At 41.5% G+C, this 16,960-nt stretch overlaps 1 protein-coding gene across 2 annotated transcripts in view; it reads right to left on the bottom strand.

The window, feature by feature from the left end:
* CTNND2 (catenin delta 2) overlaps positions 1–16,960 on the bottom strand; it is a 777,587-nt gene that overhangs the window by 42,652 nt on the left and 717,975 nt on the right. For both annotated transcript variants that reach the window (XM_047074403.1, XM_047074404.1), the window contains 2 exons: positions 6,068–6,278; positions 760–844 (listed from right to left, as the gene is read on the bottom strand). In XM_047074403.1, coding sequence (XP_046930359.1) covers positions 760–844; positions 6,068–6,278 — 296 coding nt within the window. The remainder of the gene's footprint in view (positions 1–759; positions 845–6,067; positions 6,279–16,960) is intronic.

The following is a 16,960-nucleotide window of genomic DNA, read 5'->3' as shown; positions in this document are numbered from 1 at the left end:
AAAGTTATACACCCTTTATTTACCATCACTTGGAAATGACATACAGAGCAAAATTTCTAGATGTGACATTTTTCCCTTATGATTTTACACTTGAAACCATTTTGGGGATGAACACCCTTGGGACATGTATGATACAAACTCCCTCCTGCCTCCTGAGAGTGTGCGGGACAAATGCCTAGCCTCTGTCTCCTGATGTGCAGCTGTCATTAGGAACATCAGGCCTTTCCTGCTGGGCGGTAACTCAGGGACGGTTGGGTGAGGCACACAGGGCAGGCTGTAGGGTCTTCTCCTCGTTGCTCTTGGGCTGTGACACTTCTTGGCTTCCTGAATTGCTTTTTACATTTTTTTTTTCTGTCTTCTCTCCACCATTATTGTTGATGCCCGTTTTTTCTTTTTTCTTTCTTTCTTTTTTTTTTTTGGCAAAATCGTTCAGTTCTTTAATTTTTAGTCTATTGTACAATATGGAAGCTCGGGAACAGTTACTTTCATTTCCGTGAGACAATCTAGGGTAAGACCCTATGCATATGGGTCTGTCTAATCCAGAAGGTTCTTGGATCTTAGTGTATATTCGGGGACACTTGCTGACCCTTCTCTCCTGCTTCCTCATTGACCGTCCTGCTTTTTAGTTGTGTTTCCGCCACTCGGACTGTTGAACAAGCACTTTCCATATCTATAATGTACGTGGTTGTGACCAGATATTTTGTCTTTGGGCTCAGGGTCTGTGTGAACCAGGGACCAAGAAGGTAAAGCAAATCTTACCTTTTTGTAGAGACTCCTCAGATCTCGGTACTGCCACATGCTGTTTAGGACCTGAGATGCGGCCTTGACCACTTTTGGAGAGTGTCTGATAGAGAGAAGACATGTAAGATGGTAAAAGTGGGTCAGCTGGGTTTCAGACTGACACTGACTCATCAGGATCCAGCATTTACAGAAGAAAACCACGTCCGTATGGCCTCCCGGCTCTTTCCCTCCCACCCCTGGGAGTGCAAGGGATGGTCTACCAGTCTCCAACCTTTCTCTCGTCGGCACACCCATGAGGGCAAGAGATAGGAACACAGTCTGGCAAAGAATTTTCAAGATGCAAAAGGAAGAGCAGAGCCTTGAGTCCGAATGCAAATTTAGTGTTTGACTATAAAGTGGAAAAGAAAGAAGAGAAACACACCGATCGGGAAGGGCCAGATTTGGGAGTTTTAACGGCAGTGTTGTGTAATATCTGTGTAGCAGCAAGAAGAAAAAAAATATTTTCATTTTCTCAGCTGAAGCTTGAGAGCATGTATAGTGTTGGTTCCGCATGCCTACGTGATTACAGGGAGCTGCTCTCCATTTGCCGATGGTACCACGCACAAGGGACCGGCAGCGAAGGAAGATGTGTGTGCGTGCTCTCTCACATGCATATACAGGAAGGCATAAGCATCTAGAAGTAAAGCCCTGTGTACAATTAAAGTTCCATCCTGCGGACCATTTTTTTTTTTTTTTTTTTTTGAGTCATGGCTTTAAAATCGTTATGAAACACACAACAGCTAAATTTTTCGACTTTTGGGTCGGTGCCAACCTGTGTCTCCAAACAGACACGAGGTCAATAAATCTGTGTTGCTTTAATGTGATCACATTCTTGGAAGTTATTTTGGCTGGTGGTGGCGGAAGCTATTAATTAATTACCTGTAGATTCCTTATTCTAATGGCCAATTCCATAAACAGCTGCACCCTCTAGTGGCTGTTAGTGCCACTGTGGCCTGTCTCAGGGGCTGGCACATTTTTCTATAAAGGGTCACATAATAAATATACGCCACTCGGAGGGCCATATGGTCTCGATCACAGCTACTGAGCCCTGTGACTGTACCGCTAGAGGAGTCATAAATAATACATCAGCGAGTGGATGTGGCTGCGTTCCAATAAAATGTTATTTACAAAAGCAGGCAGTGCAAAAGCAGGTGGGATGTGGCCCCTGGCCTGTAGATTGCTGACCCCTGGTCTATGTGTATGGTGACTCCTGGAGTCGGGCAGGACATAACCATTCATGAGGACTCCGAGGTGAACCCACCTGAAGCTGACCAGTGGGGCAGTGGCCCAAAGATTCCCAGAAGAGAAAATCTGAGTTGGGACCAAAAATGCCTTTGAAATAAAATGGCTTTTGAAATAAATAGAAAGTGAGCAGATGGTTAGATGGGATGAGGTTGAGGTTGGATAGGAGAGCCGGAGTAAGTGGAGGTTGTGAGGACATGCATTTTGTGATGGAATTATGGGATGTTAATACATGGTCAATTAAATGTCTGCTATTTTCCTGGGTCTTCAAGTTTGCGATTTAGACCAAGTAAGTTGAAGGTTCCTTCATCCACTTGCTTACTGGTGACAGTAACAGTCATGCTTACTATTTTTATCATGGAGATGAAATACAATTTTGGCTGTGTTTGAAAACACTAGTTATATCATGCGTTTTCAAAAGAAAAAAAGTAGAGTTCTCATAAATTCAATTTTTTTCACTATGAAAGATGAAATGTATATACGTAACACACATATTTTCCTTTACTAAATGCATGGTTGCTAAATGATTTCAGATTTTTTGTTAGTGTCATGTGCTACATGTAATATTAGGTTCCTTTGATTTAAAGACAGAGAATTTAGAGCTTTTCATGGATACAGGTACAGGTGTGTGTTAACCTTATACAATCAATTCAGGTTATATATATATATATATATATATATATATATATATAATCAATCAAAGGTTAAATGTTATGTGTTGCTGTATTTTATCATTGTTAGCTAGATATTTGTCCATGACAACAGTTAAGCAACTCTTGAGGAACATGCATTAATATTCAGATAGTGGTAAGGTAGTCGAGACACAGCATGCAAAAATTCTTCAGAAACTGTAATTTTTTTGTTTCTCCTTCTTGCTTGGGTACAAAATAGAAAAAGACTACAAATGTGTAATGAATAGCAGGTTTTAACCTTTCAATTAAAATGCCAACACATCACAGGGTCATAACATGCGAAGGTCAAAGACACATTGCTTTTTTTTTTTTATACTTTAATTTTGACCCATCACTAGACTGATACCATAGCAACTTCTACTTGAAAGACTATAACTATTGATTGAAGGACTGAACAATTGAGTGTTTCTAATGTGACAAGTGATTATAAACTAAGCCGCAATACACAGTTCCTTACTGACAAGTAACGGTTGAGACTGTTAATGGCTTTTCTGTCTCATGACAAAATGCAGTGACACAGTCAACCCTATTTCCTATATAATTGTTAAATTTAGAAAAAAAAACCAAATGTACTTTTGAAAGAGATAGATGTGACAGGATGTCCATAATGGGTGTTTAAAATGACGTGAAAAGAATAATTTAAGTTATCCAGACTTGAAAATAGTAAGTATAAGATTCCTATAAGAGTCATTGATGATTATACCACACCTGATCTTCACCAACGTTGTCAAATGAGGGGTGACTGCACCGTTGGTGCAATTCATCGTGGGTGTTGAGCACAGCTACTCAAAGACGCAGGACCCCAGAACCCCAGTGTTGGTGGTTGTATTAGCAAAACACAATGAGTTGTACAGTTCAAACAGACTATGACTGGCAACTCACCAGTCCGACTCATTAACAGCATGGCATACTTTAAATTTCTGTATATTTAGAAATAAAACACATAAATACAGAGTCGTAGAGAGGCATGTTTTTCCACCTGTGCCTTATGCTGTCTGGAATTTACAAATCAGTTTTGAATTAAACTTATTTCTGTTAATAATTTTTAAGGACATTTTAGGGAGGGCAGATCTGTACAAATTAACCAGAGCAAACTGCTCTCCCTCCATTTTTCAATGATTAATCCCCAATTTTAAAAACTCTCCTTTCAATAAAGAATTTCTATTTTGTTAAAACTTGTCGAAGGCCTTGGGAATCTCAGCGCCTAATGTCATAACAGAATCGAGTGATAAGTGGTGAGTTTAGTGTTAAGATTCAGAACAGTTCTTCTGGATTCCTTTTAAGGGCGGTGAAAAGCAGTAACCAAATTCAAGTGTAGGTGGGAGATGAGGCTATCTGCAGTTATAAAAACCTTGTTTTGATCCCCAAATTAGTCATTATATAAAAAAGAGGTAAATCACATGGAAGGACGGCTGAGATAAGCAGGAAAGTAGGGAAGATGCCTGACTCAACCCAGTTCAGTACTGCTTATTCAACTCGTGTGTAAATCACGACTATTAACTTTGGAGAAAAAGGGCAAGGGCTAATGAAATGAAACACATGACTTTCTTAAAAGAAATTTTCAGTCAAGTCAAAGGACAGTTATGAGATCATCTATAGTGAAAGAAACTTCCCATTAACAATAATCAAGATTGGACAAGACCTATCAGGACCATTTTCTGGATTGGCATTGTGGATACACACTCTTTCATGGATGGTTTCCTGAAGTGATTTTTAGGTTAGTTTCACCAAGTAATTTTCTTTGACCATAGGACTGATAAAAACACCTCTTCTCTTTAAGGTCCATTCAGTGATGTATGCTACAGGAAGGATGTTCACACAACTGGAAGAAATTAACACACGCCAGACCACCCTCAAACTCTCTATTCTTACATTTCAGAGAAAAAAAAAATCTTTGAACATCTCATGAATATGCACAAATAGGTCAGAATGTTTTGTGGACTATGGTTTTAGTGTGTGTGTGTGTGTGTGTGTGTGTGTGTGTGTGTGCATGTGTGTGTGTGCGTTTGCTTAAAAAAGCATTGACATATTAAGCTCTTAATGTTCAAAACGGGTAAGCATTTCAATTAGAGATTCCAAAGTTCTACAGAAGCTCTATGAAGAAGAAAACCATGTGGTTTCGTGTTTATGTAGAATAGCAATCTATTTTAAGTACAATATAATAACATACAATTCAAGCCAACTATCTATATGGCACCATTACTGCATGAGTCCAGTGGGGCTTCTCTACTTGATATAAAAAAGTATTCGAATCCTAATACTAAGTTGTTGACTGAACCTATTTGAAGCTCTTAACCAGAAACCAGAGACTTCTTTTATTATACAATGGTAATATCCTGAATCAAATGAAATAATGAGAGAGAATTTCCAAATAGTCTCAAAGTACATCCTTTACAGCCCTTAATAATGGAAGAAAAATTATTTAGCGTTTAGTTGTGAAGAAATGGGGGGAGGCAGGGAGTGGAAAGTCAAGAAGTAGACCTTGGGTAACAAAAGGGTTACCCTCTTAATCTCATTGATTACATTGAGGGATTTCTAGGAGGCAAAATTTAATTAAGGTTTGTGAACGTTTCTGCAACATTGACAGCTTGCTGATAGACTGACACCCTGGCTTCTGAAGATATGTTTTGGTTGCATGCAGCAAGATACCATTGATTCTTAAATCAAATGGGGGACGTTTCCATTTCCTGGAAGTGCAGCTCGTCAGACACAGAGCCTTATCTTTCTTTATTCCACTAGTGTAGAAGTCCTTCCTTACCACCATCCCCTCTGCAAAATTTCTATTCATGCTTTAAGACTTGATTATCACTTCTTGGATATTAGGGCAGCCCCTTCCTCAGTTTTAGACTGGAAAGGACAGGCACAGTGAATTGTTAAACTAAACTATTTGCCTCAAACGCATGGCTAGCATGGAAGGATGGCAGGTCAGCAATGAGTTCTTGGGCTCCCCACTGTGTGCTCCCTCACCCTCCTTGCATGGCTTGCTCCGTACAGCTGACGAGGGAAAGGGCACAAGGATGTGGATCCATCATGAACACCCGGGCCTGCAACCACAAAGGAACAGCAACCACAAAACACTTTCACATACTCAGGTTAAGTGGGTTGTCTTTTCTAGTGTATGCATGCTGGATTGTCAAATGTATCTCTCCAGTATCATGGCAGTCACCAAGACTACCAGTTAAAATCAGCTTTCACCGTGGGTGGGAAGCCTGGAGACCATTTGCTATTTCCCTCCTCTTGAATATCCAAAGACATTCAACAATGTTACCCGTAACCAATGGATGCTGCGTATACTTAGAACCAATTCTACCAATACCCATTCCACAGTGAAATGAAGTCACCGTCCGACTTACTTATCTCCTTTGCTTTTGGAGATGCCAACCAACTTCTCGATGCCGCCCGCATCCCGTAAGGCCTTGGCGTTCTCCATGTTCTTGGTGATCACTTCGTGCAGGGTGCAGCAGACGGCTGTCACCGTGTCATCTGACATGGCCTTGCTCGCTGTGTTGTTGCTGTTGTTCCCACCTGGAAGCCTGTGGACGAGGTCTCGCATGGCATATTTGCCTTTGGGAGAAAAAAGTCAAGGGAAGAATTGAAATGAGGCCAAAATGGAAGACGAGGGGAGAGGCGATGGTAGGAACGGGGAGAAAAACCGAGGACACAAGAGGCCACATTAATGCATTATTGTCTGTTTCTCATCACTGAAAATTCTCTGTTGGGTCACTGCTCTGTTGGGCATGGGTCACTGAACCCATACAGAGAACAGTTTTTCCCTCATGGTGAGTGCATGGACTTTCTGATGGATGTGGGATAGAATTTCTGGGCAAGTTAGTCCATGACTGTAAGCCTAGGCTTTTTAAACCTGTACAGCAAGAACACTAACGGTACCTATCTCACAAGGCTGTTGCAAAGATTCAATGAGTAAAAGTGCGTAAAGTATGTAAAACATGAGGAGTACTGAGGATGTGGGATTCTGTAGATGTGAGCTGTCAACGGTTCTTGAAGTCAAGAAAACATATGGTATTCGAACATCACATCAAAAATACCTTGATGGGAACTACGTTGGGGCCTGAACTATTTAACAAGTCAGAGTCAAACCACAAACATATGGACAGCATGATCATATACGTAACTTCCGAGTTCTGGCCCTTATAAAACAAAGAGAAACACTCAAAGCAAGGGAGAGAGGCTTTACAAATGATGTATAACTAGGTGTCCTTGGAACTCTGGTAACCCAATGATCCACCTGTCTCTCTGATGGGATTTATTGTCTGGTTCTACCATATAACACTTACTAATTTGACATTCTCCTTTGTGTGAAAACCAAAGAAAATAAAATCCAACTTTGCTTCCTTAATTTGCTTCATCATTATTAATCTTGCTGCTCTCAATGATAGAGGTACTTATAATGACATCTTTATGGAGTACTTTTAGTTTACAAAGCATTTTAGGCATTACCAATAACCCTGCAAGACATTAATTCATCCCACCTGCAGCTTCCAATTCTGTTCCATTAATTTACTTCTGGAACTAAGTAAATGAGTGCCTGTAGCAACGTTGGCTGTTCTTAAATTTTTCAGATGGAATTGGCACGTGTCCAAATTAAAATCCCTTCCTTGTCTCCTATCCCCCAATTAGACATATTTAGCTAGCTCCTGAAAGCCATTTGAAATACTTTTCCTCCATACATGTCCCTAAAGGATAGCCTCTTCTGCTGTTTAATCCTCCAGTGCGAGGTGCCTGGGGTAAGGAAAGGGAACTCATGGGAGAAGGCAATGACATCTCCATTCCAGGCATTAATAAATAAAACATAGGCCCATATCATTTTGGTATCTGCTCTTATCCTATGTTTAGGTGGCTTATTTTAGCTTGGGCCAAAAAAAATGCTGATGTCTAAATTACTGGAATAGGAAAATGTCTTCGTTCACTTGATGGTAGCTGAGAAGTATCTGACAAAAATGGTTTGCCTGAAAACCCCCAAGCGTAGCATATTTATTTTCTAAAGACAATATCTAAAATAGTTAGGAGAAGATCCTTTGTGCATGGGCAGTTCTCTGAGCAACTTGCTGTATGTATTTATCATTAAATCACACTCGGCTCTGGCTAAGATTTTCCTTTTGCTGAGCTCAGCATGCCGGGGCTTCATCAGGTCATTAACCCCCAGAGATTATATCGTAAGGCAAATCTGAGTTCCACAGATGTGAGAAGATGGATGAATGGGGGGATGGATTAAAATTTTTCTTCCTAAGGGAAGTGATAGAGGAAGGGAACAGAAAGCTATTTCAATCACTGGGCATACAGGGGCATTCACGCTCCTGACGGAGTATGGAAGACTGTTTGTGACCTTGAACATCACTGAGGTTGAAAGCAAAAATGAAAAGAGAGAGAAGATTCGGCTGCAGCATTTTCCAGTTTTTGTTGTTACTGTCAGTTAAAAAGTTATCTCAGATAAATTTGAAGGTGTGTTTCATTTTGCATGCTTTCCAAATCCAAGAGCCGTGAATGAAATACAAGGTGTCCCCATAACATTCAGGTGACACAGGCAACTGCTTCCTCCCAGAGCAGCCTCCCCCGCTTGCCCCACGACGCTGTATAAACACTGTTTTCCATTCCATGGAGAATGATAGGAGTCACCGCCATATATTACCTACCATCACCTGTCAAGGAAACCCATTGGAATGATTTTATTTCTAATATTTCCAATACAGTTCACTGAAATTTCACTGCACAATTAGAGATTTTTCATATATCTATTTATTAGTCTATGTGGAGGGATACATTTTAGTCTAAATTTTTGACCATCCAAGTGAAGAAACAAATCAAGTAAAATCATTCCATAGAGGGGAAAACCTCTGGACAAAGTTTGTTAATTCTCTAAAGGGCACACAATTGTTTTAGCCTTCGATTATGCTTCTGAGAAAAGATGTCTTCTCATTCTAGAACTTGAATCCTATCATGTGAAATTTGCATAGCAAGAATAGCTGTGTGTATGTGTGTGTGTGTGTGCATGTGCGTGTGTTCAGAAACTTGGAGGCTAATTGGGTGGGGAAAAGAGAAAACAGGAGCATAGAATAATTACAGCCATAAGTGACCTTGTGTGGCAGGCTAATAACAGAAGTCCAGGGAAGGGAGACTGCACTGGGGTTACCATGGAGGGACTGACATGGGAAGTCAGCATTCAGATTTTGTTCTATAGGTTAGGGGAGCTCCAAGACCAAGTTGATATCTTACAAAGAGAATTCTGGTACCGCAAGAAGGAAGGTTTCAGAATAGAAAGAATGAAGTTTGGAGAAACGTGTAGTCTTTCTCTTGACAATAAAACTCTGTTTCTCTGAACTTCTGCTGAAATTCTGAGCATTACAGCACAAGGTGGCTTTTGCCTATAATTATTCAATGTCACGTATTTTTTTTTGTTCCCTAAGTTTCTCAACATTAGAAAGAGCTAAGAAGCCTTTGCTGCTACCAATAAATAAGAGGTACTCCCTCTTCTGCCCCCCAGTCAAGCTTTTGGGTCTCTGAGGTCTGAGGTTTCTTTGGAGGTAAAAGGAGTTAATCCTCAGGTGCCTGGGTGGCTCAGTCGGTTACACATCCGACTCTTGATTTTGACTCAGGTTCATGAGATGGAGCCCTGCATCAGTAGGATCTGAGCTGACAGCATGGAGTCAGTTTGGGATTCTCTTTCTCCCTCGCTTTCTGCCCCCCCCCCCCAGTTTGTGCTAAACAAACAAACAAACAAACAAACATTAGAAAAAAAGGAGTTCTTGAGATTCTCTCTTTCCCTCTCTCTCTGCCCCTCCCCTGCCTGCGCTCTCTCTCCCTCTCTCTAAATCAATAAACATTAGAAAAAAAGGAGTTAACCTTCTTTAGGAACTAATTTTTGTGGCACAGATGCAGTGAGAAAAAGTTGTGAGGCAGGTGAGCCAAACTGAGCCAAACTGGTTTCAGAGACAGAGATGGACAGAGGGAAGGCTCTTCACAGGCTAAGGAGGAGCGTGGCTGGATGCCCAGATGGATGGCATCTCCTTAGGAACCTGGAGGAGGAATACTGGAGGTTCTTCATGGGTCTGGAATGTCAAGGACACCTGGAGCCCAGCGGCGCCCTTGTGGTGCATTGGGATGCATGTGGGTGCAAAGGAGATCATAAGCAGACAGGTGTCACCTTGGCATTGAGTCTGGCAGGAGGCACGGGAGCCTCCGTCTTAGAATGAATCGCTGAGGCCACGGAAAGGCCAGTGGCATCAGCAACCACTGCAGATAGAGCCACTCCCCCTTTCTCTGGATTTGATTGGTTTAAAAATAAGTGAATGGGACGGCCCAGACTGAAAGTCACAGAATGATTCATTCATAGAATGATTCAATTAACAGGCAACTGTAATATTTTGAAACAAAAACAAGGACTTGTGACCACAAAAAGGTGGCTGTGGGTCAGGGACAGGACAGCAGCCAGCCATCATGGAGAATCCCAGGATGAAACTGACACGTGAAACACTGGTGGTGGTGGAGGAACGGAGGAAAGAGGGGTCAGAAGTCTCTCGCTGGAACAACGAGGTGGGTTGTGAAAACCAAGTGAATTTAAAACTTTTGATAATAGTGGACAAGTTAGAGTCTATCGTACTTTTTTCGCACAAAGAAAAACACGCAGAATTATTTAACCTGATATGTGATACGGGAGAACAACACAGCAAGGTTCCATCAGGGAGACCCCACTGGTCATCAGGTTCCAAAGACACCCAGATTTGTGAAAGCCAAGTGGATGCCTTGGCCTGCCTCCATTTGCAAGAACTGTGCTCCCCAGTAGCCACTGTCGTAGAATCGCATGTGAGAAAAAGAAAAGAAAAGCACGCTGCTCCCTCAGATTGAAACAAAACAAAACACAACTCCGCCACCACCAACACCACTGCCAATGAACAGATTGCTCCGTTTTGCTCAAGTTCCTGGTAGAGACGCATACGTGGGTCATTTCTTCTAAGTTACCTCGTCTCTGATGAAAATAACACTATTTCTGGTGTGCAATTCTGGTATGAAATGACCAGCGGAGATATTATGAGTGTGTAAGAAATACCCCGAGTTTCCATCAATGACAGACTAACTGTAACCTTGTAACTTTGATACCCTTTCCTCCATGCACCTGTGTGCCTACTGTCTCTGTGTGTTCCCTTTAAACACTGAAGTGTTTAAGATCTGTTGTGGGGTGCCTGCGTGGCTCAGCCAGTTAAGCATCCCACTCCTGATTTTGGCCCAGGTCATGATCTCACAGTTTGTGAGATGGAGCCCTGAGTCAGGTTCTGCGCAGACAGCATGGAGCCTACTTGAGATTCATATTCTCTCTGTCTCTCCTTCTCCTGCTTGTGCTCTCTCCTTCTTTCTCACTCTCTCCTCTCTCTTAAAAAAAAAAAAAAGATTTGTTGAGCTAGTTTTCTAAATTCAGAATCTCTAAAAAATTGAAAAATAAAAATATTTCTTTAGAATGCTTCTTTCTGGAATCATCCGTTTAGAGTGTTGGGCCCACAAAGGCGCAGACGGACTTGGGGACCTGAGCGACTATGCTGTCCAAGAAGGGCACTCTTTGCAGAGCAAGTGCAGACGAGGGCTGGTGGAGATTTCGTGACGGCGCCACAGGGCTCCGTTCCTGCTGGCTGCTTCTGCTCCTGGGTTGTCTGTCTGCTTATGATTCTGCTTCTATTTCCATTTCAGGACTACGTTTATTTGTGGTATTGATCTGTGCACCACTACTCGGTTCCCCGTCGGCGGCACCAATATTGAGCAGTGCTTTGTGGTCTAGCCGCTGTAAGGTGGCCGACATCACAGAAGTCACTGGAGTCCCTTCCTACATTGATTATGTATCTCTTTTGATCATTGATAGAGTCCGCTGGATAGCCGGTCTTTGTGACGACTCACATGTCTTTCTAAACTTAAATCTCTCTCAAAGCAATGTTAGAGAAAAGATAATTTTAACAACGGCTGGAATGGAGAGCAGTGCTGGGTCAGGAACATCATGACCCCTTCAACTGAGGCCTTAACACCTCTTTGACTTCTTTGTTTCTGGGGCTGCTAAGCCTGGCCCTATGAGTTTTTGCCAAGATGCTCTAAATTTGCTCTTTTCTTTTCCAATTTTTCTCCTTTTTTTTTTTTTTTGTACTGTGGCAGAATACACATATCATAAAATGTAGCATCTTGTCCACTTTTAAGTATACAATTCAGTGATATTAAGTAAGTCTGTATTGGGCAACTATCACCACTGTTCGTCTCCAGAACTGTTTTCATCTTGCAAAACTGAAACTCTCTATCATTAAACAATAACACCCTAACATTCTACTTTCTATTGCTATGATTTTGACTACTCTAAGTACCTCATACAAGTAGAAGCATACAGCATATGTCTTTTTTAAAAAATATTTTTGAGAGAGAGATAGTGAGAGCACAAGTGGGGCAGAGACACAGAGAGAGGGAGACAGAGGATCTGAAGAAGGCTCCATGCTGTCAGCACAGAGCCTGGTGTGGGGCTCGAACTCACGAACCATGAGATCATGACCTGAGCTGAAGCTGGACACTTAGCCCACTGAGCCACCCAGATGCCCCTAGTATACATCTTTATGTGACTGAGTTATTTCACTTAGCATGGTATCCTTAAGCTTCATCCATATCGTAGCATATGTCAACATGCCCTTCCTATTTAAGGCTGAATACTGTTCCATATATGCATATATCACATTTTGCTTCTCCATTCATCTGTTGACGGATACTTGAGTTGCTCCCTCATTTTAACTAGAGTGACCAATGCTGCTGTGAACATGGGTGTACAACTCTTGTTTCACTTTCCATCTGTTTATGTCTTTGTGTTAGGTAGAAGCTAGACCTGAGTGGTGGGAGGAACACCCTGGGGCAGACTCCCAAGTCCTTGAAGGGGAATGACAGAGACACGAGTTGGAGGCAAGGATGGTGACAAATAAGCTACACAGTAGAAGTCCTGGGGCACGACATCCTGACCTTGTGGCTTCCAAGACCTTGGGGCTGCCAGACCCAAGAGCCAGAACAGGTGCAGAGCACATGCTCTCCTCTTCCACCTCTGCCCCAGGGTAATCCCTAGACTCAGTATAATGCATTTGCATTGTGGGAACAGCCCCAACCAATGGAGGAAGGCTTCCATGACAGCTCCTCTACAAACCTTGTAGGGTCAAAAATTCCCCCTCCCAACCTGTGGAAGGAATCTCCCAAATCACTGGAAACAGTCCCCGTTAGAGACCACCCCACTGTAGGTCACACTCCTCCCAGTCCGGAGAGACCCAGTAACCCCCAATCCCCAAACACCCTAAAGGCCATTTCCACCTCACGCCCAGCTCTCCCACCTTGAGAGTGTACTTTCATGTTAATAAACTGGTTGGTGCTAATTTCCTTCTAGCTGTCATTATTCTGAGTGGAGACGCCCATGTAAATCTTGTGGGGACTCCAAGGATCGAGATCTCCATCCACATGACACAGACTCTCTCTCACCCGCAACATTTGGATCTAAAGTGAGTCTCCTTATAGACAGCCTAGAGTTGGATCATGTTTTTAAATCCATTCTGCCATTCTGTTTTTTGACTGGAGAGTGTAATCAATTTATATTTAAAATAATTACTGATAAGGAGGACCTTACTTGTGTTACTTTGCTATTTGTTTTGTATATAGATTATGGCTTTTTTTGTCCCTCATTTCCTGCATTATTGTCTCTTTTGTGTTTGATTATTTTTATAGTGAAATGTTTTAATTCCCTTATTTATTTTTGTATATATTCTATAACTATTTTTGTTGTGGTTACCATGGGGATTACATTTAATACCCTGAAATTATAAAATTCTAAATTTATACCATCTTACTTCGATAACATATAAAAACTTGCTCATATGTAGTTCTACCCCCACCCTTTTCAGTGATGGACATCACAAAATTCCACCTTTGTATATCGTATGTCCAAAAAACATAAAATAATTGTTTTGGGGGGGGTGCTTGGGTGGCTCAGTTGGTTAAGTGTCTGACTCTTGATTCCGGTTCAGGTCATGATCTCATGGTTTGTGGAATTGAGCCCCACATCAGGCTCTGTGCTGACAGTGTGGAGCCTGCTTAGGATTTTCTCTCTCCCTTTCTCTCTGCCCCTCACCTGCTTGTGTGCACACTCTCTCCCTCTCTCTCAAATAAATAAATATTTACAAAACAGTTTTAGAAAATAAAAAAAAATGAATGTTTTTCTTAATGCATCAGTCTCTTAAATCATGTAGAAAACATGAAAAACAGGAGTTACAAACTGTCATTATAATAGTACTAGCTTTTATAATTATCCCCTGTATTTAACTTTACTAAGATCTGTATTTTTTCATATGGCTTTGAGTCACTTTATTCCAAATTTCAGGATTACCTTTCCTTGTAGGAAAGTTCTAGTGACAAACTCCCTCAGCTTTTATTTACCTGGGAATGTCTTTCTTCTTCACTTTTGAAATATAGGATTCTTGATTGATAGGTTTTTATCAGCACTTTGAAAATATAGCCTATTACCTTCTGACCTCCAAAGAATCTGATGCGAAATCTGCTTATAATCTTAATGGGGATCTTTTTTTTTATGTGATGAGTCACTTCTCTTTTGCCAATTTCAAGATACTCTCTGTCCTAGTCTTCGGACAATTCGATTATGTGTGTCTGTATGGGTCCCTTTGGTTTATCTTACTTAGAGCTGGTTGAGCTTCTTGGATGTTTACATTCACATCTTTCATCAAATTTGACAAGTATTCAGGCATTATTTCTTCAAATAATCTCTCTGACCCTTTCTCTTTCTCTCCACCTGAGACTTCCACAATGTGGATGCTGCTCTGCAACACTTTCACTTTTCTTCATTTTTTTTCCTTTCCATCCCTAGGATTTGATGATTTCAGCTGTCCTGGCTTCAAGTTCATGGATTCTTCTGCCTACTCAAAGCTACCTTTGAATCCCTCTAGTGACATTTTCATTTCGGTTATTGTAATTCTCAGCTCTAGAATTCCTTTCTTAAATTTCCTTTTAGATTTTCTATCTCTTTAATAATATTTCAATTTTATCCCTACATCATTTGCTTGGCTTTCTCCACATCAGTTTTTAGTTCTTTGAGCATCTTTAACATCGTTGCTTTAAAGTCTTTGTCTAGTATGTCTGCCATCTGGTCTTTTTCAGGGATAGGTTTGTTGGCTTATTTTTTTCCTTTGAGAGAGCCATACTTTCTTTATATGCCTTATGGTTTTGTGTGTGTGTGTGTGTGTGTGTGTGTGTGTGTACATGTGTACAAGTAGACACTGGAATCTTATTGTGGGGAATAAGCACAGGAATTCCCTGAGCTTACACCAATGGAGGTTAACAAGGCATAAAGAAATAGAAAGCCACAGGATGTATGCATCAAAGATTCGGTAAAACAAGATTAGGTAAACAGGGCAAAGGCCCCCAGTATAGGACACAGGCATAGGAATAGGAAATCTCAGGATGGAAACATCCAAAATGAGGTAAACAAGATTAGGTATTCAGGGTGGAAATGCTCCCCAACTTAGTACAATAGCAGAAAGCCGCTTTCCCAGGACGGAAGGACCAAAATAGGTAAACATGTAAACAGGGCTATAGACTGCAGCAAGGCAAAGTTGCCCAAAGCACAGCTAATTAGCAAAAGAAGAGCACCTCGTTGACCCTGAGGTAGCATGCTCTTTCTTTTCCCTTAGGCAGTTTAGGTAAACAGAGGTGGCACCTTGTTCCTGGTGCCAGGATTTTGTTTTGCCTTGACCCAAACCCCAAACATCACATATCTTCAATAACCCCTTTTCTCCTCATTCCCATGAGTTAGTGTTCACAGTTTCATTGTCTCTTTGTGCACGCCTATCATGCTTGTAAGCCTTCTGATCCTAATAAAACTGGACCAAGGACCCTGACTTGGGGCTCTTACCTCCTCCTGGACATTAGCCTCTCTCACATTTCAATCCTGCATCTGTTCTCTTGCTGGACAAGAGAGAACTCCAGACCCAGAGTCTACGACACCTTATGTAACCCTGGAAATGAGATTCTTCCTCTTCCCCAAGTTTGCTGTTTTTTTAGTTTTTGTTTTGGTTTTGATTGTGATAGGCTTCCAGAGGATCAGCCTGAGGTATAAACTTAAGGTCCTCTCAGGTCTTTTCTGAATTTGTGCCTTTCTCCAGGAATGTGGGGGGCTGTTAATTTCCTCTGCATATGCATTTGCTTATGAATCTCCTAGTCCTTAAAGTCTTGCTCCCAAAAGGGAAGAAAAATGAATTGAAGGGGAAGGGAGGGTTCCAACACTTGAAATCCCCTGGAAGTCACCTCAGCCAGAGGGGAAGGGGCTTGGAACAGTGTGAGGTGTGCAAAAATGGCTGCCCATCTCTGTGTCAGCACCTCCATTATCAGAAGCAGCAGTGATCAGATTGTAGATCCCTTATACGTGGAGGGCAGAGTCCTCAATGCCCATCCTGGTTCCCACCAGCTGCACACAAGTTGCTCAGGAACACATACATAGCTGTCTGCCAAGGGGTTTGGGGTGAGGGATATGTACTTGATACTGTGCTAAGAGCTGACATTGACTGAAATTAATATCACTATTTACCCTCCAAGTTTCCCTTGCAAGTTTCCAGCCTTCATTAGACTCCAGAGTTCCAAAATACATCAGGTAGATTCTGCCAATGTGGGTAGCCAGATTCCTGGTGCTTCCTACTCTGCCACTTTGCCAGAATCCTCTCTCCACTCTGAAGTTACTTTTGATCAGTGGTTGAAGATATGAAAGTGAGGTGCTGATTTCAACGTGATTCTGTGTCTGTAGGTAAACGTGAAAAGAGCCTTTGCCCCCTTTGCCAAAGAGTGAGTGCTAGCCTTTTACAATGCTCTGTCAATAGCCATAACTCTTTATATAATGTGACCAGGACCTTTTCTTTCTCCTTGGGAAATGACTGGCCCTCATGTATCATAAAATCTGTCACTGTATACATTATAAGGGTATCTATATAAACAGTTTATTATAAAAGAGGAGAAAACATATGCCAAAACAAATCTGTATTATAAAACTGGCTTCTGTGGCTTACAGACCAAAGAGGTGAAGCATTCAAGATGGTATTTCTTGGCTATTGAAAACGTTTGAATTCTTGTTCACATGGGAAAGTTCTGAATCAAGCTGCAGTTATTTCTTGTCTTTACACACTAAAGACTTACACTCGTATCTTCTGTCCCCTGAGAACCCTTTTTGAAATTGTCTT

The sequence above is a fragment of the Lynx rufus genome, unplaced genomic scaffold, assembly GCF_022079265.1.
Source record: "Lynx rufus isolate CCGP_SWC_20201006 ecotype Redwood Valley unplaced genomic scaffold, mLynRuf1.p SCAF_1, whole genome shotgun sequence".
NCBI lineage: Eukaryota > Metazoa > Chordata > Mammalia > Carnivora > Felidae > Lynx > Lynx rufus.
Note: the sequence above shows the minus strand (reverse complement) of the source record. Positions and strands in the feature narration are given on the sequence as shown.